This window comes from Hippopotamus amphibius, chromosome 2 (genome assembly GCF_030028045.1).
Source record: "Hippopotamus amphibius kiboko isolate mHipAmp2 chromosome 2, mHipAmp2.hap2, whole genome shotgun sequence".
Taxonomy (NCBI): Eukaryota; Metazoa; Chordata; class Mammalia; order Artiodactyla; family Hippopotamidae; genus Hippopotamus; species Hippopotamus amphibius.
In genome coordinates this window covers 131,110,161-131,135,119 of record NC_080187.1, presented here as the reverse complement: position 1 = coordinate 131,135,119, position 24,959 = coordinate 131,110,161, and the positions used below count along the sequence as shown (strand labels likewise).

Sequence of the window (24,959 nt, the reverse complement as noted above, 5' to 3'; positions counted from 1 at the left end):
TTGAGCCCACGTGCCGCAACTACTGAAGCCCACGCGCTTAGAGCCTGTGTTCCGCAACAAGAGAAACCACGGCAATGAGGAGCCCGCGCACCACAACAAAGAGGAGCCCCCACTCACCGCAACTAAAGAAAGCCCGTATGCAGCAAATAAGACCCAACACAGCCAATAAAATAAATAAATAAATAAATAAATACATTTATAAAAAAAAAAAAAAGAAATGCAATTCTGATCAGAGATGAGAGACCTGCGACTATACTGGGTGATAAAAGTGAGCACCTAAGCCAAGCACTGCACTGAATGCTTTCTATGGCTGCTCTAGGAGGCAGGTACCCCTAAACCCACCTGACAGGGGCTGATGCTGGTTCAAGGTTAGATGAGGTCACAGCAGAGCAGGGACGTGCACCTGTGTTGTCCTGACCACATGCCCTGGGCTGAGGTTGTTGACAGTGTGTCGGAACCAAAGTGTTCCTTCGGGATGACAGGTTCTCCGATTCAATGGTCATCTGGGCAGCGGTTAAAACCTAGATTGGCATGTGGGGGAGGCATCCCCCTCTCCGATCTCTCATTCCTCACAAAGGCAGATGATTGGAGGAAGGATACTAGGAGATTAGAAGGGCAGCAGGGGAACTGACGGGGGCAAAGGCATTTGTCTTTGGACTACAGCTGACGCTTGAACAACACGGGGCTTATTCTGAGTGTAACGTACAGTCGGTCCTCCACATCCCCGGTTCCTCTGCACCCAGGGATGCAACCCTGGATCACACACACCGTCGTATTCACTACTGAAAAACACCTGCGTATACATGGGCCCGTGCAGTTCAAACCTGCACTGCATAAGGGTCAACGGCATTGAGCTCACTCCCCTGCAGGCACCTCTCCGGGCAATTTCTGGGGACCCCACTGCCCTACAACAAGTTTACCTCTCTCATCTGAGCAGGTGTGGGCCCTTGACTTTAACTCCATGACCCAGCGGCAGGCTCTGTTCACCCACACAAAATATTCCAGACCAAGGGGGTACCCACCCGCTCTCCTTCTTGCCCTTCCCAGAAAACCACTGAAGTTTGCTGACTCTCCTTTCACTGCTGCTTGCAGTGCCCGGCGTAGGACAGAATGGAGGATTTGCTGGTCCCTGTCTGCACCAGAGTGCTGGCTCTGCGTTGCGTGGTTTCACACAACCCAGAAAAGGGCCCTGGTGTCCCCAGTGCCTCTCACGTTTGCTCTTCGATGCTCAAGTTTCTTTTAATAAGGACTCCACTTTTTAGTGCACAAATAAGGGGAGACAACATGCATGATCTCCTAAAGAGACAACAGATTTATACTACAGTGTAAATGACTGATACAAAGCCCTTGGGAGAGCAGGTTTTGATTGCTGGGCTGGAGAGAGAGTACGTAAGTACTTGACTTTACAACAAGCTTATACCTATGATGGTTAGATGTGAGGCATATAACAGTTCATCTCCTTCCTGTTTCAAATTAGAAATCCAAGACTCTGACATTATTAAGTACCTGAAGGAAAGGTGGACTAAGAGCCAGAAGGCAGGGACCAGACTCCTAGCCCTGACATTTTCTAGTTGTGTGACCTTAAGAAAAAAGTCAAATCACCACTCTGAGCCTCCGTTTCTTCACCTGCAAAATGGAGATAGGGTCAAATGGAAGAAGGTGAGTGCAAGTGCTTTGTAAACTCTAAAGCACGGCTGCGTGTTAGGGCCACTGTCACCGATCCCAGTAGAAGTAGCATCACCCTCCACCGGCGCCCCCATTCAGGGGCTGTCCCTGGAAGCAGCTGCATTCCCACCTGCCCAGCGGGACTCGTGTGGCCTAGTGGCTGCAGCTGGCTCCCCCTGTCTGTATCCAGGCTGGGTCACGTCCACTCTTGCATCCTCAGTGCCAAGCACAGGTCGGCAGAGAACAGGAGCTCAGGAAATGCTGGCGGAATCACAGTGACGTGGATGCAGGCCCAGAGTAAGTGGGTGCCCCAGCCGGGCCGGCGGCCCAGCTGTGCAGGGTTGTGGGGAGGGGTCAGGCCCACCAAGGCGAGCGCAGGCTTCAGAAGCGGTGCCGGAGCTGAAAAGCTTTCTGAAACACGCCCCTCTCGTGACACAAAGTCTGTTCATTTCTGTGGCCGTGGAACTTGAGCCCCCATCCCTGCCCATGACACAGGAAGGCATCTAACGGCTGTCCTGGGAACGCACCCACACAGCCGTGTTTGAATGGGAGGCTCCCCCTGACTTCTGCCCAGAGCTCCGAAGCTACAGGTATGTGCGTGCTCATGGCTTCACTGGATCCCCTAAGGCTTCTGGGAAGTGATGGGGCTCAGGTGTGAGGGGCACACCTGGGGCTTGACTGAGGCCTTGCAAGTCAGGCCAGCTCCCTTCCAGGGGACCTCCACTGGCACCAGGAAGTCAGTGACCACTTTCATCTTTTCGGTAGAAGGGAACGCCATACTCTTCACACAGAGAGCCAATGGTTTTCTTGAAAAACACCATCTATGATATAGTCCATCCAGAATAATTTGTTTCTAATTAGAAACACCCCATTATTTCAGTGATGATTAATGCCTCTGGTCTTGAAACGGAAACATCTCAACTTTTGATCAAAAGACACACTGTTCTAGAAAGAAACGTGATTTCCTCCTCTCCCGGTTTCAGTGCCACCTCCCCCGAACCCCAGGTTGAATGCATGGGCCCAGCATTTAGTGGGAGAAAACAATGATTCACACGGATCTGGAAATAGCTAATATCCCAGGAGGGCAGGCAGCTGCAGAGCGGTTTCCAAACAGAGCAGAGCAGTAATAATGCCCTCGGCTGGGTCGGGAATGTGAAGTGGGTCTCTTGGCTGGGATCCTGGTTAGGGTTCAGCCATTTGCTGAGGCTGAGGGAGGGGAAGGGGCTCTGAGTCCCTTCCAGGCCCGTCCTGCCTCAGCGAGATTCTGGGCGCTGTTTTCAGACACCCTCACCCAGCAACAGGAAGGGCTGGATGCCAGACCCTTCCCGTGGGGTGCTTGGTCCTTCTCACTTCTGGAAGTGCAGGACAGCACCTGTGGCGTGTCCTTGGGCTGGCCTGCCCATCACCTCCCTGGAGACAGGCTTATCTTTCTCAATAGCACCTCAGGGCCAAGTGACAGGAGACGGCTTGGAAGGAAAATGTCAACGCTTCCAGATACACTGGGAATCTGACGGTGTTCAGACTTCTTTCTACTTTCCTTTTGGGCAACTTGTTTGCTGCCTTCAAAGTCCGGCACGTGGGAGGTTTGGATGCTGGTTACAGGAGGGTCACCCACGATGATCGGTTTAAAAGTGCACTGAGAAGAAGCGGGAGAGTAGTACAGACATATATATACTACCAACTGTAAAATAGTCAGTGGGAAGTTGTTGTATAACAAAGGGAGTCCAACTCGAGGATGGAAGATGCCTTAGAGGACTGGGGCAGGGAGGGTGGGGGGGAATCGAGGGGGGGGGGGCGTCAAGGAAGGGAGGGAATATGGGGATATGTGTAAAAAAAAAAAAAAAAAAAAAGAAAAAAAAAAAAAGTGCACTGACCCCAACTGTGTGACAAGGGCACAGCAAAAGTAACACATCAATCGGAAAGCAAATCCAGCATGAACACGTGAAAATGTCAGAAGACAGCCCGGTCACCCACTGAGCGAGGGTAAGGGCCCCACGGAACCGGTGTCCTTCCAGCTTCCCCAGAGCAGGCACAGGGAAAAGCAAGGGGCAGACTTCTGCTACTGTGCGGAGGTGGGGGTGGGGGGTGCCAGCCCACCCGGTGATGGTGAACAGTCAGGGTGGGGGCGTCTCTCAGTTCAGTTCTCTGCAGCCCCACCCCCGCCGACCCGTGTTCCCAGTGCGTGCACGCACGTACATACACGGATACACACACGCTGCCTTCCAGGTCAGTGGCCCTGCCGTTCTTGGCTGGGAAGAACGAGTCTGCCCCGGGCCCTGGCTCTGGCCAGACCTGCTACGGAGAGAGCAGCTGGCACCAGTCCAGGCCCCGTGCTCACCCCGAAGGCTGGATGCACACCGATCGGATGCCATGGGATGCCAGCCCCGGGCAGCAGCCCAGATCTGTACTTCCCTTGATCTTTCTTGTTCTTACCGCCAGGGAGAGCTGATCAAGCTCGCTACAGCAGAAAGCAGGCACTGCGGCCTTCCACAGCCTTACTGCCCTGAAGGCCGGGAGGAGTCATTCCCCGTGGCCTGGCGAGGAAGAGGAAGGCCAGCTAAAGGCTCTATTTTCCTGGAAGCCATGCCTGATGGGCTGTATGGGGGGAGTTTGCCAGAATGTGTGCTGTGTCCTCGGCTGAGGAGGGGCCGAGGGCTGTGCTGAGCTCCTCAGGCCCTGTTCACAGCCTTCCTTGGACGTTCTGCTGCTTCTAGGAGCAGGAAGCTCACGGCGCTTAGAAAAATAAAAGTGTCCACCTGGTCCTCAAAACCAGAACGATTAGGCTAGAGAAACCCAGGCAGGGCACCCCATCACGGGGACTCTGTGTCCACCACGTGGACGGAGCTCTGAATTGGGGTTCAGAAGCCTGGACTCTGGCAGAGAGGAGTGGCCAAGTCACTTAACCTCTCTGAACCTCTGCTCCCACCTCTGTAAAATGGGGATAAGGACCCCCACAGGAGACAGCCAGTGCTGGCTCATGCAGGGGTCGCTGTGAAGAGGGACCAGTGCTGGGCTGCAGAGCCCCGTTGGTCCATGCAGCCCAGGCCCGAGCTGACCCCTCCTCACCTCTGCTTCCTGCCCAGGGACACCTGTCAGCACAGCAGTCACCCTTCAGTAGCAGAGGCTGCATTTAGGATGTGACCACAAAGACCCTTCGAATTCTTCAAATAGAATGACAGCTTTATTCTAATTCACACCTGGATGTACGGAGTCCAGGCAACATGACGCTGCCTGGCCAGGCAGGTAAATTAAAGCACAAAGTGGCTGGAGGGGCCTGGGGAGCTGTAGGAGATGCCCCCGCCCCTGCCAGGCCCCAGGTCACCAAGGCCATGTGTGGATGTTGCCAGATTTCTGTAGAAAGGCCCAAATTCAGATTTTCAGGTGACATTTTCCCATTTGTAAACATTAGCAATCAATTCCCAGCTGCTGAAGATACGGTACAGGCCACGCAAACCAGCAGCTCTCAGGCTGCCAGGGTGCAGGCTTCGGGCACAGATATGCAGAGAAGCAAAACAGGGAGCGTCCAGTTGTTGAGACCAAAAGGAGACAAACGGGCTCTAGGCGCTCAGAAATTTTCATCAGAACATCAGACAGGAGAAATTTCACAAGGTTTGGGAAAAGGCTCTAGAAGACCCACTGGATGGTTCTCAGGGGTGACGGTGGTACCCGTCTCAGGTAGGGTCAAATATATCAGGTGAATAAGTAAAGGAAGGGTTAAACTTTCGTTCACTTGAATGCCGCTTAACTCTCCTGCCCCCGGGCTCTGGGAGATGCTGTTCTTTCCTCCCCCTAAGGGCCCTGCCCTTGCCCCTCCTGCATCCCCCAGGCCCACGCCCAAGGGCTCTGGACACACGTGCTGTTTGCCCACAGCTCTCTCTGTGTCTGCCTGGGCACAGACCCCCACCTGTTGATGAGGCCCTCTCGATGGCTGGGTGGCCAGACCCACCCAGGGTGGCCCCCAGGGGGTCCCAGACTGGCACCCATTGTCCCCCTTCCTGCTTTGGGGGCCCTCGGTGCCCTTCTGAATGCACACCGTGTGGGGTCACCGGCAGGTGTGGAGTTGGGAGAGAAGGTGAATTTGCCTGGTGAGACTGGGACCCACCTGGTCAAACTGGGGCCCAGGGCGACAGAGCTGAGTTTCTGCCTCTCACCCCTCGAGTCGTGCATGTGGCCCAGGGCGGGGTAGAAGCACACGCACCACACTCACCTTGGACCAGCCCCCCGTTTTCCACTCGTAGCAGCCAGAGTAGTCCTCACAGGGCTCCTCAGCTCTCGGCCTCGTGGACGCATCGCATTTCCCTTGCGAGTTGGTGCACGTCACAGTTCGTTTCTGTGTCCCTTTACCACAGCTGGCAGAACACTGCAAGACACCATTCTGAGACTGAATCCAGTCCAATCTGGTCAAGTCCATCAACATCTGAACACCTGTTAAGTGCCTACTGTGTACCAGACCCAGCGCGGAGGATGCAAGGATGAGGGTGCTATGTTGCTGTCCTCAGGAAGTGCCTGGTCTTTTAGAATCTTACGCACACAGTCCCAGCTGGCTCCTCCCAGCTGGCCTCCAGTTTGCCTGAGCCGGCCTGGGGCAAAGGCACCAGTTCAGCGGGGAAAAGCAGGAACTGGAAAGCAAAGCCACAGGTGACTCTCACATGAGGCGGTTGGCAAGCCCTGCAGAGAGCTCTGATCATGGTTTTAACGTGAACGCCAAGAATGGTAACAGGGCAGTGTTCCCTGTGCTATTTTACTTCCTGGGAAACATGGCAAGAGGTGGTGTGGGGAGGGGACCTGAATAGTGTCTGAGGGATGACCAATGATGCGTGAGCCCCGAGAGTTCAAGATTCCCACTCCCTCAGGTAGCAAGATCTACAGAAACAGCGACGAGAGCTGGAGGGCTGGCAGGACATAAACACGGCAGCCCTGGGTGTGGGTCTGCAGCCTGCCACTGGCATGCTCCCCTGGGCTTGGGGCAGGATGCTGTCTGGCTGGCAAGCGTGGGTGCTTACCTACCTCAAAACAAAGCACAAGGAAGAGTGGACCCTTGACCCCGGGGAGCCCACCCTCTGATTCGTTGTGTGTGGAAGCCCAGTCCCCACTGGAAGCAAATACGTAGCTCGCAGAGACAGTGAGCTGAAGGCTGGATTCCACCAAGTGCACGGACACGATGAGACCCAGGCTGCCCGAGGAGTTTCTGAGGGGGATCTCCTACCAATAGCTGGGTCCCAGAGCCACTGTGGGGGTGCCCCCCAGCCGTAGTAGCACAAGTGGAGCCCCGACAACTCTAACTTCTGTTTTTACACTTGCTTGATTAACCACAAATATGGGAGGCTACAGCTGATTTTTCCTGAGATACAACAGGCTTGGCTTTTAAAAAGTTCTACTGTGTCCACTGAAGAAATGCACATAAAGGACAAATGTCGCCCTTTATACTGGTTATTAACTTTTATCTCAAAATGTTTAGCTTTATTTTTCCTGTGAATTCAGCCTCGCTCTCCATCTGAAGGTCCTACTCGTATTTTTTTTGAGACAAATTTAGACTGGTTTGTTTTAGAAGAAATACGCACGCTTCACAGGTGGTTGTGGTATCGCCTGGGGGGAGTTGGGAAAGCTCATGGATTTGATCTGGTGAATGGGTTTTAAAGGGACCTCGGATGCAAGGGGTCAGGCCCTGGCAGGCTTTGCCCACAGGGCCTTCCCTGTGGGGCAGGAGGGGTGGGGCCTGGAGGGCTGCTGCAGGGACCCCTGGGTTCCTGCGTGGAAGGGCATCCTTCTGCTCCTGGGCAGGGCAATGCTTTCTGACCATTTCATCAGCTCCATCCTCACTGTCTGCCTCACGGGCTCCTCCCTGGCACCAGCACCCACACCACAGGCTCCTTCTGCAACTAGGGGCCTACTCAGCACTTCTGCCTGAGTTCCTGCTTGGTCTCTCTCTCTTCTGTGTTCCCTGCCTCTTCCCTTGAATTTTAAACACTCAAAATCCAGCCTGTTTCTTGATCAAACCCTGGCCTGGCCCCTTTTGACCAGCAGCCTATTGGTTGGAAGCCTTTAGGAAGGGCAGTGCTGCAGGCTGGGGGCACCTCGGAAGCGACCTAGGAAGGTGATGTTCAACTTCTCTACTGGCTTCTGATCCAGGGATGGGAACCAGAAGTCAAGGACAGGAGAGAGTTGCTACCTTTTGCTTCCTGCTCAATATGTGTTCCTCACTCTAAGGAAGCTGGGAGAAGCCGGGGAGCGGTGGTGACAGGGGTCCACACTGCTGGCTGCACACAGGCAGGCACCTCAGCAAGCACTCCGTCACGAGACACTGAAACCCACTTGTTCCCAGAAGAAGAAACATCAGAGGGGCTTCTGTGTGTCGTAAAGTGGTAGGTATACCAGTTCTGTGAGCATCTCGTGGAGGAAAGACTTGATTCTGCATCAAATGTTTAGAAAAAAGCATTTTGCTTGAGCCCGAGCTGAGCCAGAATTAGACTATTTCAGGATTAGGACTAGGCAACACACAGATACAGGAATAGGGATGGAGATATTTCTTTAAATCTTGCTCCAAGAGTCTCACACTTTTCCCAAACGGTTCTCTTCAATACTACGATGATAGTTGATTATGTCAGGCTTCTTTATGTTGCTAAGGAGGCATTTTTCCTCATAAGAGTCCTATAAGTGGAAAATTTATGTTTTGATCTGATTAAAGCATAAACCTTGTTTGGACCAAGAACCAGGTGATCAAGGCCCTAAAGCTCATGGCAAGGGAAAGAGACTGCACACCTGCCCCTACCCTTCCAGCAGGCAGTCCCCTCCCCAAAAGTCCACTGAATGTTAAACTTATTAACCTAGGTACACACACACACAAAGTTTTTTTTAAACTCTGTTCTTTTCCTAAAATATCTTAACGGATAGGCAAAAAACTCCCATCTTTAAATGGGTACCTGTCAAGATCTGCCTAAAATGTAAACTCAGTTTTAGAGCAGCCAAGGGCAGACTTTTCGTTCATTAAAAATGGGCTGAATACTTTCTTATTCAAAATAATTCCAACTGTTTGGCAATAAAAAGGAACTTTAAAAATATTTTCCACACTGAAGAGTGTCTTGGATTTAGCCTTTCTCACTTTCCTAGAACACGTTTGATGGAGGACCTGAGGGAAACTTGCCCTTTATTCAGCTTTTTTGTTTGTTTGTTTTATAGCCAAACAATCAAAATCATTAATGCAAACTCAATGCAACACCTTGAAGGATGATATTACCAAAGATAAAATATTTCCAGGATCAGTCTTCAAAGTTAAAACTTAAGGCTTCATTGACCTCTTTCCAAAATGTTTTATGGCACAAGATTTGTAACTCCAGCTCACACGCTGAAAGCTGTCTCTCCCAGCATCCGCCTGCCTCTTACAAAGGCAACTCCACAAAGACTGCCATGGGGTTTAAGGCAAGCCTTTGAAACCACCTTCCCAACCTGACCACCCTACAGTTCCAAAGTGCAGAAAAAAGATTAAAAATATCTATTTATCTACCTACGTACCTACCTACCTACCTATCTCCTGTGTATCCATCCATCCATCCATCCATCCATATTTACACGTGAACTTTCACAGGAAATGGGACCAAACAGTACTGTGATAAATATTTTCAAAAACACACTATCCATGTTATTTTGGCTATGTTCATATCTTAGATGGAATCTGAGAATACGCGACCTAGAACATGGCTTTGAGCTGCTCTGGGGTCTGGCAAGGACTGTGATACGTGGGGATGTGTCACAAACAGCATGGAGGGAAAGGGACCATTTTGGGGTCCCTGTGGACAAGGTCCCGAGGCCCTGATGGTGGTTTCAGCACTGATGGCAGCCCAGGCACCCACCTGTGACCACTCTGACGCCTCCCAGATGGACAGGCAGTCCTGGCCTTCGCAGCTCTGCACTGGCGATGGCCGGGGCACCGGGCAGTAGAGGGGCCGAGTGGCAACGTGTGTGCCGTTCTGCAGCTGGTACACACAGGTCACTTCCCGGTGCTGGATGCCCTTCTCACAGGTCGCTGAGCAGGGGCTCCACGGGCCTGCCACCCACCTGCTCGGAAAGAGAAAAGACAGTGAGAGAACAAACGGCCTTCCAGACAGATCATGGAATCGTGGGCCTGTTGTGGGAGGGAAGGAGACAGACTCAGCTTTGCGGTTGGCTTTGGAAATAACTCCAGAATATCAGAGTAGAATATCAGAGCTATCTGACTAGAATGGGTCAATGGCCTACTCAGTACAGAAATCTTTCTGCAATACCCCCACCCCCACCCAAGGGCAGACTGCATCTCTCTCCTGCTGTCTTGTGCCATCTTTGCTCAGTGGGGTATGAGTGGACACAGAGTGGGCCACATGCCAGCAGAAGCTTTGAGTGACTGTGTGGTTTGTCTCACACTCTTCCTGTCCTCTGCCACGAGAATATCAGGTCAGATGTAGGGGCTGCCCGACTGCTGGGCTCTGTAATAGCACGATGCTGTGGTATGCCACTGGGCTATCGGGGCTCTTTGTCACGGCAGCAAAAGCTGACTGGCACAGCTAGACAAGGACACCCCAGTCCCAGCTTAAACACACCAGGACTCCCTGCTTTCCTAAGGGTGGCGGGCCCTCCTGAGTGGGGACCGTCACTCTCGAGGAGGCAACTTATGGGCCATGGGGAGACTAGGCTGCTGAGGCCATCAGTTGAAAGGGCTCAACTAGGACTTGGTCTACCTGCCTAATAGTTCAATGATCCCAATTCTGTCGGGTCTCTGTTGGCCTTAGCGTGTTGGAAAGGGGCCAGGCGGTTTGGGAATCATGATTTCTCAGTACACAAACAGGGCTTTGAATGCCTTTTAGCGACTCTCTGTGCTTTGGTCCCTGGATGGAACCTCAAATACTCCCAGCTCCCAGGAGCTCACTACTTGGCAAAGCAGCACCGGCTGGATGGTCAGCTCTGAAAACCACTCAGTTCTCACATTAGTCAGAATCGTCCTAAATCCAACCTGAAACCAAATTTGATGAGGCCATCCCATTGTTTGGAAACATCTAGATTCTGGTGATGAGGTAGAGAAAGAAACAAAGCCCTGCCCTCTGAGTCCTCCTATGCTAATGGGGACAGACAGCAAACTGATGAACACCATACAACAGAATACAGCATAATGTAATAGAGTGTATATAACATATCACATACTATATATGCACAGAGAATATTCCATATTATAGTAAGTCTTTAGAGAAAAGTAAAGCAGCCCAGGGCAGACCAGGGAGGCGGTGAGGGGTCTGTTTTATTCAAGGTGGCAGGGATGGCCTGGCATTTGGGTGGCGCCTGGAAGGAAGCGCGGCATGAGCCCTGTGCTCTCTGGGAGAAGATGTGCAGGCAGAGGGCACAGCAGGTGCCCAGGCTGCGGTGGAGGAGTATGCTGGCAGGGCTGAGGGGCAGCAGGGAGTCCAATGTGGCTGGGGGAGGGGATTAGCAGGAGAGGGAATGACATGAGAGGGAGCAGGGGGAGACGATGCAGGGCCTGGCTGGCTCTTGCTGTGGCTCTTGCTTGAATAAGATGCAGTCCTGGAGGGTCTGGAGAGAGGAGGACACGCCCCCCCTGGGGCCCCCCAGCTCTGTACAGCTACCAGCCTAGAGTGGGAAGGGGTGGCAGCAGGGAGAGTGGGGAGGAGGCTCCTGCAATGGTCCACGTGGGAGGTAAGTGTGGCTTGAACCAGCTGGGATGGTGGAGGGTGTTGGACTAAATGTTGAGAAGATGGGGCTACCCAGGCTCCTCCCTCCATCCCGACATGGTTCCTCCTTGCTCCGTAGGGCAAGTTCAGGCCACCTCATCTATAACTCATTTCCAGTCCCCTTGGCAGAGCTCATCACTCTACCCTTCATGGCCAAGGGACTAACTCTATTGAAGCTCCTCCTACCAGACCCCTTGCTCATGCTGTGGGAATGGAAACAGTGCTGGCCTCAGGGTGTGAGGACAAGTAATATACTGCCTGCAAGTTGCTTATGGTAGCGCCTTGCACATGTCATAACGAGTACGACATGACTAGCACTGTCATTATTCTGTGTCTCCCTGGTGGAAAATGGAGACTTCCCAGATGGCATGCAGCCTCGCTCCCATTTCAGTACCTGACAACTGCTTAAACACCACCAAAAGAATCGAACCAACTTCTACCCATTTTGGTCTCCTTTTAAGTTTTTTCTTCTCTTGATCAAAATAATTTGCAGATTCGCAATCCATTTTAAGTGTCTAATCCGTCACTACTGTTCTTAAAATGGACTGATTTGTCGTGGACAGAAGGGTCCAGATGTGATCTGAGAGGAGCAAGAGAGAATGTGATGATTTTCTCTGTAAGTGGAGACCTGTCTTCATTAATGCTCCCTAACTCTGCACTATTTCTTTTCTTTTTTTAAAAAACAATCACATGGCACCTCTGTTAGCGCCTACTTTGTTTTTCTCTCTCATGAACTGACTCTCAGCCAGATCTCCTTTGTCCTGACCTTTTACAATTAACTCTGTAAATATAAACGTTAGGTTTTAGGCTGAGACCTGTTCAGCGTTACTGTGCTGATCCCAGCTGTGAAATGGCTTAGAACCCTGCTCGTCTCTTGTATTTGCTGCGCTTCCCAGGGCTGAGCCTGGGAAGTGGGACTTCTGTGTCACACTCATGGGACTGTCACCGCCCTGGGTATGCGTGCCATTGCCACAGGGTGCCAGCATCTCCATTCTTGGGCACACAACCAGAGCATGTGTTCCAGGGAATGTTCACATAAAGGTCACACCCAGGACCCCCGAGGGGATGGGGGACTGCTGGGAGGGCTCCTTCTGCCCCATCACTGGCTGGAAAAGTCAGCTCTGTGGGGGTCAGCTTCCCATAGAGCTGGGAGGGACCTCCAGCCCTCCAGATTCTCCTCTCGTTTACCTCTGCCGTCTGGTGCTTTGCAAAAGGATGATAGAATGGAAAAGAGCCCATGCATCCCTCCTCCTCTTTCCAGAAGAATCCTCAGACCCATCCCCGCCCAAAATGCATGGCGAGCCGCTGGCAGGAGGGCTCTGTGTCACGGGCACCCCTACTGCAGGTTGTCAGAGCTATTTGTCAAGATCAGGAGCAAAAAGGTCCAGCTGAAAAACACCTCAGTGAGGTATGGGGAGAAAAAGTGGCCTTCCTAAAACTTTGTTTTTGGTGGCGGAAAGAAACCACGTCCCCTGAAGGGGCTCGGCTGCAGGAGGCCCATCTAGGACAGTGGGATGAGGTCGCACACCCGGATATCAGGGTGAAATCCCATTGATCCCAAGTCTAATAACTTGGGAAAGGCCTGCAATTCCACACAACGACATATATTACAATTATCCGGTAAACCTGAGCTTTCTTCACTTGTATCCTCTAAAAACCTGAACAGCAGCATTCACTAGCCAAGTTTGAGTGCGCAGTTCTGCTTAAAAGCAATAAAACTGTAATTCTTGATGAAGCCGCCATTAACATGTCCCTGATCCAGGCCCCTCCCCCATTCCCACGGGGGCAGGACAGCCTCTCCTGTCTAGCACAGACACGGCTCCTCTGCACACACCTCAAGTTCAAGCATTCTAATCAGGTACAGTTGTCTGCCATTATCTGTGGTTTCACTCTCCCCAGTTTCAGTCGCTAGCAATCAACCATGGTCTGAAAACATTAAGTGGAAAATCCCAGAAATAAACAATTCATAAGTTTAAACTGTGCGCTGTTCTGAGCAGTGGGATTGAAGTTCCCAGCATCCCAATTGGTCCTGCCTGGGATGTGAACCATCCCTTTGCCCAGCTTGCCCACGCTGTATAAGTTCCCTGCCAGTTTGTATAGGAAATACAGAGTATATACGTATCTGTAGGGCTCAGTACTATCTTGGGTTTCAGGCATCTACTGGGGGGCTTGGGATGTATGGACCATAGATGAGGGGGACCTACCAAACTTTGGGCAGCTCTGTCACTACCTGAGACCCTGTATTCCTTCTTCACTGCTGCTGTAGCAAATTGCCATAAACGTAATGGCTCAAAACAGCACAGACTGATTACCTTACATTTCTGGAGGTTGGAAATCTGATGTGGGTCTCCCTGGGCTAAAAGCAAGGTGCTGGCAGGGCTGGCTCCTTCTGGAGACTCCAGGAAGACTCTGCTTCTGCCCTGACTGCCTGGCTCGTGGTGCCTCCTTCTGCCTTCAAAGCCAGCAGCTCAGGCCACATCCCATCTTCTCACATCCCATCACTCCAACCTTCTCTTCTGCTTCCTCGTCTGCCTTTAGGACCCTTGTGATCACACTGGACCCACTCACGTGATCCAGAATAAGCCAGCAGACTAGCAACCTGTGTTAGTTTGCTAGAGCTGCTGTGAAAAGTACCACAAGCTGGGTGGCTTAAAACCACAGAAATTTATTCTCTTACAGCTCTGGAGGCCGGAAGTAAAACATCAAGGTGTTGGCAGGGTGGGTTCCTTCTGAGGACTCTGAGGAGTCTGTTCCATGCCTCTTTCCTAGGTTCTGGTAACATCTTTTGGGGGAGACCCATGAAAACCTTATTCCACCTGCAACTCTAACCTTCCTTCGACATGTGACCTAACATTTTCACAAGTTCCAGGGATTAGAACGTAGACATCTTTGGGGGTTATTATTTTGCCTACTACACACATTATATTAATAGTCCTGAGAAATTTTATCTTATATTCAAAATCCAGTTTCTATTCAAATCTTGATTTGGTTGAGACTTAAACTAGGTAAAGATCTCATGAAATCTGCAATGTGACAGTCTCACAAAGAAAGAATGGTACCTTCAGGATCACATTCTTCTAACACAGTTATTTTATGTTGAATACGAAGTGAATCTCAACTATAGATAACCATAAAGAGTACACAGGTGGGTCATTTATTTTCAACAACCTCAAATTGTAAAAAAGGTGTGAGCTGTTGTATTTCAATACAAAAAGTGTTCAAGATAACAAGTGATCTGTCCATGGTGTCAACTTTATCCTTCTCCAAAATGGGTCACTAGTAAGGGTCTGGCATTGACTGAGCAGCTAATCTGTGCCTGTCTCTGAGCCAGGAATGTTCCTTACATCAGCTAAGTTAATCAAAGTAAGGAAACCAGGTGCCTGTATGTGATTCTCTGAGCATCCGCCACAGAGACATGCAAATTCCAAGCATAGCATCAAATATGCTACATGTAAAATACCACAGCATAGAACGAAGGATGTGAAACAGCGCAGAAGCTCTAGAACGCTGCAGGGCAGGTTAAAGTGATTTCAGCTACTGGGACAGTTACTTTGTCCAACCTCATTTCATCTGTCCCCCAGACACGGGGGTATCAACTTTACGCCAAGCCCTGAACCAAGAGCCAAGGCACTCAGCTCAGTGTCCCCCGCTTCATGAAGCTCAGTCGTGTGTGTGGTCCTTGGGGGAGAGGGAAACATACAAGCAGGCACTGTCTTCACTACCTGCTAAGTGCAGTGGAAGAAATGGAACTTGAGTTGGGTGCTGAAGGTCACAGTGAAGTTGGCTAACCAAAGAAGCAGGGCTCAGGGCTCTGACAGAGAGCGCCTGCCCGTGAAATGCCGAGCCGCAACTGCAAGTTTGGGATGGCCGATCCTCAGAGGGTATTTCAGGGTGGGTAGGAGGGAGGCTGCCTTGGGGGAGGGGGGTCTCCAGTAATCACGTGCTCTGGGACAAGATGATGGCTTTCACCAAGGCAGTGGAGAGATGGAAAACAGGCACTGATACGAGACTAGGACAGGGGGGAGTTGACAGGGCTTTGGGTATGTGGGGTCAGAGAAAGGAAGCAAGAACCAAGCTCAGGATCCTGACTGGTGCAGAGGATGCTGGTGGTACCACCACCAGGGGGAGAACACAGGGAGGGGAGTTGGCCTGGGGCAGAAGGGTGGGCACCACTTTGAGGCAGCCGCTGGGTCGCTGCGTGCTGCTGGGAAGGGTCTGCAGGTGCAGTTCTGGAGTTCAAGGGTGCTGCCTGATTGGAGACAGAGGGTTGGAAGACAAAAGCAATAAAGTCCTGGTGGACAGCAAGGGTAAGAACAACTCATCCAGGGAGCTCATCCAGGAGGACAGAGGGCAGGGGCAGGGCCTGGGGGACGCCAGCACCTGGGGTTGGAATCGGTCACGGGAGGCTCTGGGGGGCAGGAGACGAGGCAACGAGCCAGGGCAAGGCCAGGGCAAGAGACGCCGGGAAGGGCTGGTGCGTTGAGGCCTGAGGAGCATCCCCTGGACGCAGCCACGAGGACGTGCTGCTGACCCGGGGGAGGACTGGGCAAAGGGCCGCCGGGGCTGTCAGTGCAGAGTGGAATGAGGGTGAAGGGGAGAGGCCTTGTGGGCGCCCGTAGCAGATTTGGTTTGATGCCTACAGAGTGGGCTCCACAGACCCTCAGTCTTAGGGTGACACCCAAGCTTTGGAAATCACACCTGATGCAAGATGTCTCACAACTTGGGAGCCTCTGGTCAAGCCGACGGCGCGTGGCGGGAGGCACGAGTGAGAACGCGAGAGGCGACATCTGCGACAGAAGGAGATGCTGAGAACGGCCGGGGGCCAGAAGCAGCAGCTCCAGGACAGACAGGGAGCTTCCTCCCGTGGACCCATCTATCTAGGAAGCCCCCCTGCCCACTGGCAGTGCCATCTGGGCCAAACGGCAGAGCAGATGACCCATAGGAGACGGTGGCACGTCTGAGACGCTGGTGGCCAGCGGGGCAGGGAGGCCAGGGGCTGGTGGTGGACAGCACGTGTGAGGGGAGGGCTCGGCCTCAGCCGGGGCGTGGCTGCTGTCTCCCCTTGGGGTTTGGTGACCTGGGCCAGTGGGTCAGTGCACCTCGGGAAAGAGTCTGGCCTGAAGAGCGGTCCTGCCCATTCCTCGCCCAGGGAGGCTCAGGCAGTCTGAGTTGGAAAGGGAACAGATCAGAGCTCTCACTTCTCATTTCTCCTCTGCCAAGAGAAAGTCTGCAGGAACAGGCCCGCCCGTCACCCTGTGTCTGGGAGGTGCCCCTCCCGCGTGCGCCCAGTCCTCTCCCGCCACCATCTTGCCTCCCACCCACCAGAGCTCCCGGTGGAAGGTGGCTCAGGGCCTGCTGGCCTTGCCTCACGGATGGAGAAACTGACTTGGAGAGACAGCAAGACCGGCCCAGGGCCTGTCCGTTTTTAAGTGGGGCGGTTCTCCACGTGCCAACCCAGAGGGATCCTTTTTGTATCTACACAGACCTGCTCTGGTTAGGGAACCCCTGAGCGTGAACGGTGCACACTGACTGGAGTCAGACGTTCTCAAAGTCTCAGGAGGTCACGTTCAGGACGCTGGGGTCAGACGGGCCTGGACTTGAGTCTTCACTCCACCAACCTGCTGTGTGACCTTGACCTTGGACAGTCCGTACTCAAGCCTCTGCCACGTGGTCAGCCCAGGCCTGGTGCTCTATGGGCCTGATAAAACCAGCTGTTATTACTGCTGTGACCGTGGTTCTCAGTCTAGGCATCCGTCTTATTCAGGGGAGCTGTTGTTCCTCAAAGCCCTCCGGAATGGGCATTTGAAACCAAAGCAAATTAGTTTTAACTTTTAAAAAATTTTCAATACATTTGTGTGATTCAGATGAGAGGAATATGAAAACTAGTTTGGTGCGAGTTATCTCCCTCCTCTAGCGCCCGGCCCTCATCTGGAAAGCAGGGGCAAGAGCTGCGTGCACAGCTGTGATGACCGTATGGTAGGTAAAGGCCCCAGGGAGATGCCCGCAGGGGAGCCCCAAGGGTGGGGGTCTCTCCCCTCTCTCCCTGGGGCAGGGCTGCCGGCCCCTGGGCTGTGAATGTCTGGTCAAGGTCAGGCTAACACTGCTCTGCTTTCCCGTGGACGACAAGCCCTCTCCCAGGGCACCCGGGCTGTGGTCACCACGTGTGCCGCCGGCCTGGGGTGAGGAGACGTGGCAGAGGCCGGCTGGCCAGGAGCCGGACCTCCCGGGCCTTGTCCCAAAAACACCACGGCGGACTCGGCAGCGGCAGACTCTCTATCCGCCCGAGAAGCTCTCACAGCTCAGGGCCGACTGCAGCCAGCAGCTCTGTTATGAGAGCAATCAAAACACGCCTTTAACATGTGCCATTTAACGTCTCCGAAGATACGTGGCTGCTTTTATTGAACAGATGTCTGTGAAAAAAGTGGGGTAAGGAGGCACAACCGGGACGTCACAAGCTGGGCTGTGATGTTCTCCCAGGGGACCGAGGGGGACGCTTGACAGCTACACACCAAGTTTCAGCTCAGCATTTCTCCATTTAAAACTCGAGAGTTACGAGTTCTCATATACATTTCCCTGAAAAGTAATATTATTCCCATATTTGTTTTTTATAGGAGGAAATGAGAGCCTGGAGTGCATGATGACGAGTGAATATATCGGCCTGTGCGTGTGAGCTTCTGCTGGAGGACATTAGTTCCACCCTGAAAATCAGGCCGGGCCAGGGTCTGACAACATCCACGTTTCTCTGGAAAGGTTCTTGAGTCACTGTGGTTAGTTCTCATGTGCTGGGGGAAGGAAGGAAGGAAGGAAGGAAGGAAGGGAGAGAGGGAGGGAGGGAGGGAGGAGGGAAGGAAGGGAAGACTTCAACGCTTTGCTAAAATATGGCTTAAAGGAAAATGTTTTAAGAATGGTTTCCCTCGATATTGCACCCTCTAACTGTTTTGGGAGCTTCCTATGTGTTCTCAGCACTTAACACGATTCACATTGTATGGTTCCCGTAACAATCCTATGGGGAGCCGTTCTCCAAGTGAGGAAATTGAGGCACAGAGAGGTTAAGTGGCTTGCCAAAGGCCATATGTTAGCAAGGAGAAGAACAATTCCAGCAGTTCCCCTGAGACGTAATTCACATACCATACAATTCATCCACATAAAGAGAACAACTCGATATATTCAGAGTGGTGAAATCACCACCACAATCAATTTTAGAATATTTTCATTACCCCCAAAAGAAACTCCACACTTCTTAGCGCTCATCTCCCAATACACACCCCCCTCCCATCCCTCTCAGCCCTAGGCAATTACTAATCTACTTTTTGTCTCTATAGATTTGCCTCTTCTGCACATTTCATATAAATGGAATCACATACACGTGGTTCTTTGTGCCTGGCTTCTCTCACTTAGCACGTTTCCAAGGTTCACCCATGTTAGAGCATCTATCAGTTTCATTCCTTTTTATTATTGAACAATATTTGATTGCATGGATACACCATGTTTGTTTACCTGTTCACCAGTTGATGGACACTTGGGTTGTTTCCACATATTGGCTATTACGAATAATGCTACAATGAATATCTGTGTACAACTTTTGTGTGGACATATGTTCGCATTTCTTTTGAGTATATACCAAGGAGTGGAATTGCTGGATCATATGCTAACTCTATGTTTAACAATTTGAGAAATGCCAGACTGTTTCCAAGGCAGCTGCACCATTTTGCACGTCTATAGTAGTGTATGAAATTCTAAATTCTCCACACTCTCATAAATGTTGCTATTATCTATCTATCATTTTGACTCTAGCCATCCTAGTGGGGGTGAAGTGGTAACCCACTGCGGTGTCATTTTACTCTGGTAAAATACATACAAAATTTACCATTTTCCCCCTTGTCAGTATACAGTTCAGTAGCATTAAATATGTCCACATTGTTGAACAACCCTCACCATTATCTCCCAAACTTTTCATCTTCCCAAACTGAATTCTAGATTCATTAAACAACAACCTCCTATTCCCCTCTCCCCCCAGTCCCTAGCAGCCATCATCCTACTCTCTGTCTCCATGGCTTTGACTACTCCAGGTACCTCAAATAAGTGGAATCACACAATGTTTGTTCTTCTGTGACTGTCTTATTTCACTTAGCATGATGTCCTCAAGGTTCACCCATGTTGCAGCATGTGTCGGAGTTTCCTTCCTTTTGAAGGCTGAATAATATTCCATTCTACACGTGTAACACATTTCATTCGTCCAGAGAGGGACACGTGTTGTTTCCACTTTTTGACTGTTGTGAATAGTGCTGCTATGAAGATGCTTGTAAAAATTTCTGTTTGTCCCTGCTTTCAATTCATTTAGGTGTACACCCAGGAATGACATTGCTGAATCACATGGCAATTCTGTGTTTAATTTTTTGAGGAATCACTATACTGTTTCCCACAGTGGCTGTACCATTGGACATTCCAATCAACAATGTAGAAGGGCTCCAATTTCACCACATCCTCACCAGCACTTATTTGTTGTTTTTTCACAATAACTACCCTCATGGGTATGAAGTGGTTACCTCATTGTGGTTTGATTGGCATCTCCCTAATGATGAGTGATGGTGAGCATCTTTTCATGTACTTATTGGCCACGTGCATATCTTCTTTGGAGACATGAGTAAACATGTTCTTTGCCTATTTATTAACTGGGTGCCTTTTGTTGTTTATTTGTGGGAGTTCTTTATGTACATTCTGGATATTGCTTCTTTATCAATAGTGATTTGCAAATATTTTCTCCCATTCTTTGGGTTGCCTTTTCACTTTGTTGATTATGTCCTTTGATACACGAAAGTGTTTAATTTTGATAAAGTCCAATTTATCTATTTTTCCTTCTGTTGCCTATGCTTTTGGTGTCATATCTAAGAAATGATTACCAAATTCAACGTAATGAAGCTTTTTTCCTATGTTTTATTCTAAGAGCTTTAGCTTTAACTCTTCCATTTAGGTCTGATCCATTTTGAGCTTATTTTTGTGTATGGTATAAGGTAAAGGTCCAACTTCATTCTTTTGTGTTTTGATATCCAGTTTTCCCAGCGCCATTTGTTGAATTTCATCATGGTTTTGATTTGTATTTCCCTGATAGCTGATGATGCTAAGCATCTTCTCATGTGCTTATTGGCCATTTGTATATCTTCTTTCGAGAATGTCTATTCAGATGATTTGCCCAGTTTTTAATAGGTTATTTGTCTTTTATATTAAGGTGTAAGAGTTCTTGATATATTCTACATAAAATTATCTTTTTAGATATATGATTTGTGAAAATGTTTTTTTCCCTTCTTTGGGTTACCTTTTCATTTTCTTGATTGCCTTGAAGAATAAAAGTTTTAAATTGTGATAATGTCTATTTTATTTTTTCCTTTGGTTGCGTATGCTTTTGCTTTTATACCTAAGAAACCATTGCTTAATCTAGGATCAGGAAGATTTATGCCTATGTTTTCTTGTAAGAGTTTTATAGCTTTAACACTTACATTCAGGTGTTTGATCCATTTTGAGTTGACTTTTGTCATGGTATAAGCTAGTGATCCAACTTCCACCTTCTGTATGTGGACATCTAGAGTCTCAGTACTGTTTATAGAGAAGATTATTCTTTCTCCATTGAATTGTTGAAAATTAACTGATAATGAATGTGAGAATATTTATTTACTTATTTTTACATTGTTCTATAGGTCTCGCTTTATGCAAGTACCATATTGTCTTGATTACTCTAGCTTTGTAGTAATTTTTGAAACTAAGAAGCGTAAGTCCTCCAACTTTGTTCTTATTTTTAAAGGTTGTATTTCCTATTCGGAACCCTTTGCAATTCCACAGAAATTTTAGGATCAGCTTGTTCATTGGTGCAATAAAGACAGCTGGAATTTTGATAGGGATTTATGTTTTATCAGTAGATCAATTGGTACAGTATTGCCCTGTTAACAATATTAAGCCTTCTCAAGGGATGTATTTAAATATTCATTAAACTCTTTCAATAATGTTTTGTCATTTTCAGTGTATAAGTCCTGTATTTCTTTTGTTAAATTTATTCTTAACTATTTTATTGTTTTTGTAACAGGGAAGGGCCAATTTTGACTCCATGTCAGATCTGTTTCTTTGACTTTAGCCTTTGCTTTTCTTTGCTTTTCTTTGCTTTTGTTACTCTAACTACACATAATGGCCTTCCTCAGGGAACCCTGCCCCTCTGCCTGAACGTTAAACTAAAGTGCCTTTGTTCAGCCCACAGGGAGACAATCTGACTCAGACCACCTGGGAATGGCTGCAGAAAAGAAGAAATTCACACACCCCCTCCCTGAAGCAGGCCACTTGAGGAGGTGTTTTGCAAGATAAAGAGCCTTTTTACTTTACTTCCTCACCTCCTCCTCCCTCTCTGTTCTATAAAAGAAACCGGCATCAAGACCCTGATAAGATGGTTTCCTGGGGACCCTAGTCCACCACTTCTTGGTCTGCTGGCTTCCTGAATAAAGTCGCTATTCCTTGCCTCAACAGCTCATCTCCTGATTTATTGGCCTGTCATGTGGTGAGCAGACTGAGCTTGGACTCGATGACATTTCTCCCATCCAAGTACTAACCAGGCCCGACCCTGCTTAGCTTCCAAGATCAGACGAGATCGGGCTACTGTAAACGGAACCGTTTTCTTCATTTCCTTTTCAGACTCTTCATTGCAAGGGTATAGAAAGAGAATTGATTTTTGTATATCCATCTTATATCCTGTAACCTTGCTCAACTCATATGTTAAAAATAACAAGCCCCAAATGGTGTCATTTGCTCCCTATGACAGCAAACCAAGACGTAATTACAGCTTCAATCCCTCCCAGAAATGTGGCCTTTAAAAGAGTCAATCTGAAATTTCCTGATCAACACGAGTGAGGTAATGAGCATGATAAAGCCCTTCCCTTCCCCCAAAATAAGATGGCTTGGACTGAAGCAGTCTTTTCGTTTGTTAATACTTTCTTGTCCCAGGAAAAATCTTCCATTTTGTACAACCCTTTGGAGTGCTCTTCTAGTTGCTAGATAGGATGCTGCCTGATTCACGAATTGTTAAATAAAGCCAATTAGATCCTTGAATTTACTCAGTTGAATTTTGTTTTTCCAGCAAATGTATTAGTTCTAGCAGCTTTTTACTGGATTCTTTAGAATTTTCTATATGGAAGATCATGTCATCTGAAAATACATATAGTTTTACTTCTCTAATCTACATGCTGTTGCAATGCAAATAAAAGTGATTGTTCTTTTTCCTCTTGAGAGCAGGGAAAACAAAGAGAATGTGGAGCAGGCTAGAGGAGAAAGATAACCTGGCCTGAAAGAGTTAATCATTCCTTGTTCTACTTTAGCTGTCACTAATCCGTAGTAATTAGATTTTTACTTCACAAAGCTAACTCCCTGATACTTAACTCTGTGTGAGTTACCTCCTGCCTCTCACTGGCTAACCTTATTTACAACTTGGAAGCTGCATTCCCTATGACCGTTGTAACAAAATCATTCCAAAATGTTTTGCATTTCAGAAAGGAGGTCCCCAGCCAACAAACCATAGACAATCAACAAACTGCCAGACCCCAGTCACCAGGTGGCCTGATGCTAGCTATGACTGTTTTGAAATACTGCAAAGGGAAAAAAAAAAGAATAATGCAAAGGAAAAAGATTGCAAGACCTCCACCAACTTAATCCTTATCACACACCGCAGACTTCGAGCCCCAGGTATAAAATCTTCCCCGACTCCCAAGGATGGGGCGAGGCACAGTTCTTGAAGAACTAGCCTGCTGTGTCTTCCCTTTGCCTGGCAAAGAAAAATAAAGCCATCTCTCTCTTCCTCCAAAATCTCTGTCTCTGTATTACTATTAGGGCTTGGTGTACAGAATAGCCATTATTACGGTAACGATGCCTTTTTTTTTTCCTTTTTCATTTTCTTGCCTAATTGTCCTGGCTAGAACCACCAGTACAATGCGGAATATACGTAGTGAAAACAGACATTCTTGTCTTGTTCCTCTCTTAGGGGAAAAGCATTTAGTGTTTCACCCTGAAGTACAATGGTACCTATGGGGTTTTTTTGTAGATCCCTTCTTGAGATTGAGGAAATTTCCATCTATTCCTAGTTGGTTGAGTGTTTTGATCATGAAAGAGTATTGAATTTTGTCAAATACTTTGTGTTTGTGTTAATTGAAACAATAATGTGGTTTTGTCTTTTATTCACTGATGTGATATATTACATTATCTGATTTCTAGATGATAAATGGACCTTGCATTCCCAGCATAAGTTTCCACTTGATCATGGTATATAATCCTTTTTGTGTTGCTGGATTCAATTTACTAATATTTTGTTGAGGATTTTTGTGTCTATATTCATAAGTGATACTGGCATGTAGTTTTCTTGTGATGTCTCTGTCTGGTTGTGTTATCAGGGTAATACTGGCCTCATAGAATGAGTTGCAAAGTGCTTCCTTTTCTACTTTTTGGAAGAGGTTGTGAAAAATTGATATTAATTCTTCCTTAGATGTTTGGTAAAATGCACCAGTAAAGCCATCTGATCCAGGCTTTTTTTCTGCGGGAAGTTTTTTTTATTACTAATTCAATCTTTTTACTTGTTATGGGTCTGTTCAGGTTATCCACTTATTCCTGAGTCAGTTACAGCAGTTTGCATTTCTAGGAATTTTGTCTGTTTCATCTGATTAATATAACGTTTTTGTTATACCAGAACTTTTTTGGTTTTTCAGTATAGTAACGCCAAATCTCCGGATAATAACGGGAGGAAGTAGAGGCTGTTTGAGGGTCACACGCACTAAGGGCACTGTGTTGTTTAGGAAGAGGCTAGAGATTCTGATTACTTTGGGCTCTACTGAATCCCTTATAGTTAAGGTACATGGGTCACATTTAAGGGTAACCATCAAAAGAACAGAAATATAATCACCAGCTTCCCAAAAATAGGGAGAAAAAAGAAATATTGTTAGCTCTGAATATTCTGTAATTTCCAATATCATTTCCTCCTAACCCATGAGTTATATACAAGTATATTTCTAATTTCCAAAAATATAAAGAAAAGTGGGTCGCTATCTTTTTACTGCTTATTTCCAGTGTAATGTTCTTGTGGTCAGAAGGCATGGTGTGTTTTGTTATCTTGGTTACCATAAATACAGCCTTATCCATCAGTGGGAACAGGGTGAACTTGCATCACATAAAGCAGAGGCAATGGTTATCATATGGAAGAAACTAACTCATTGTCTCAACTCATACTACACAGAAAAAGACATTCTGGATGGGTTAAAGTCTTCTTATGTGCAAGAAAAGCCAAACCTTAAAAGTTCTGGAAGAACACATAGGAAAATATATTTGTAGCTGTAAGGTCAGGAAGGAATTGTCAAATGACAAAAGAAGCACAATGCCTAAACTGAAAGTTAACCACTTTAACTAAATTAGAGATAAAAGCTTCTACTCAAGGACACCAGAAGTGAAAAGAGAGGCCTCAAATATGGGAAAATATTTATAATCCAAAACGTATAGAGCACGCTCACAAATCAATTAGTAAAAGATAATTAGCCCAGTAGGATAACGGGCAAAGACAGAAGGATAAAT

The 24,959-nt window shown here is 48.5% G+C and overlaps 1 protein-coding gene across 6 annotated transcripts in view; it reads right to left on the bottom strand.

The window, feature by feature from the left end:
- The window catches only part of ADAMTS17 (ADAM metallopeptidase with thrombospondin type 1 motif 17), a 352,116-nt gene that overhangs the window by 12,138 nt on the left and 315,019 nt on the right, over positions 1 to 24,959 (bottom strand). For 5 of the 6 annotated variants that reach the window (XM_057724212.1, XM_057724214.1, XM_057724213.1 and 2 more), the window contains 2 exons: positions 9,513 to 9,717; positions 5,873 to 6,025 (listed from right to left, as the gene is read on the bottom strand). In XM_057724212.1, coding sequence (XP_057580195.1) covers positions 5,873 to 6,025; positions 9,513 to 9,717 — 358 coding nt within the window. Of the gene's footprint in view, positions 1 to 5,872; positions 6,026 to 8,185; positions 8,314 to 9,512; positions 9,718 to 24,959 lie in introns of those variants that run through there. The other variant, XM_057724217.1, reaches the window with a different exon arrangement.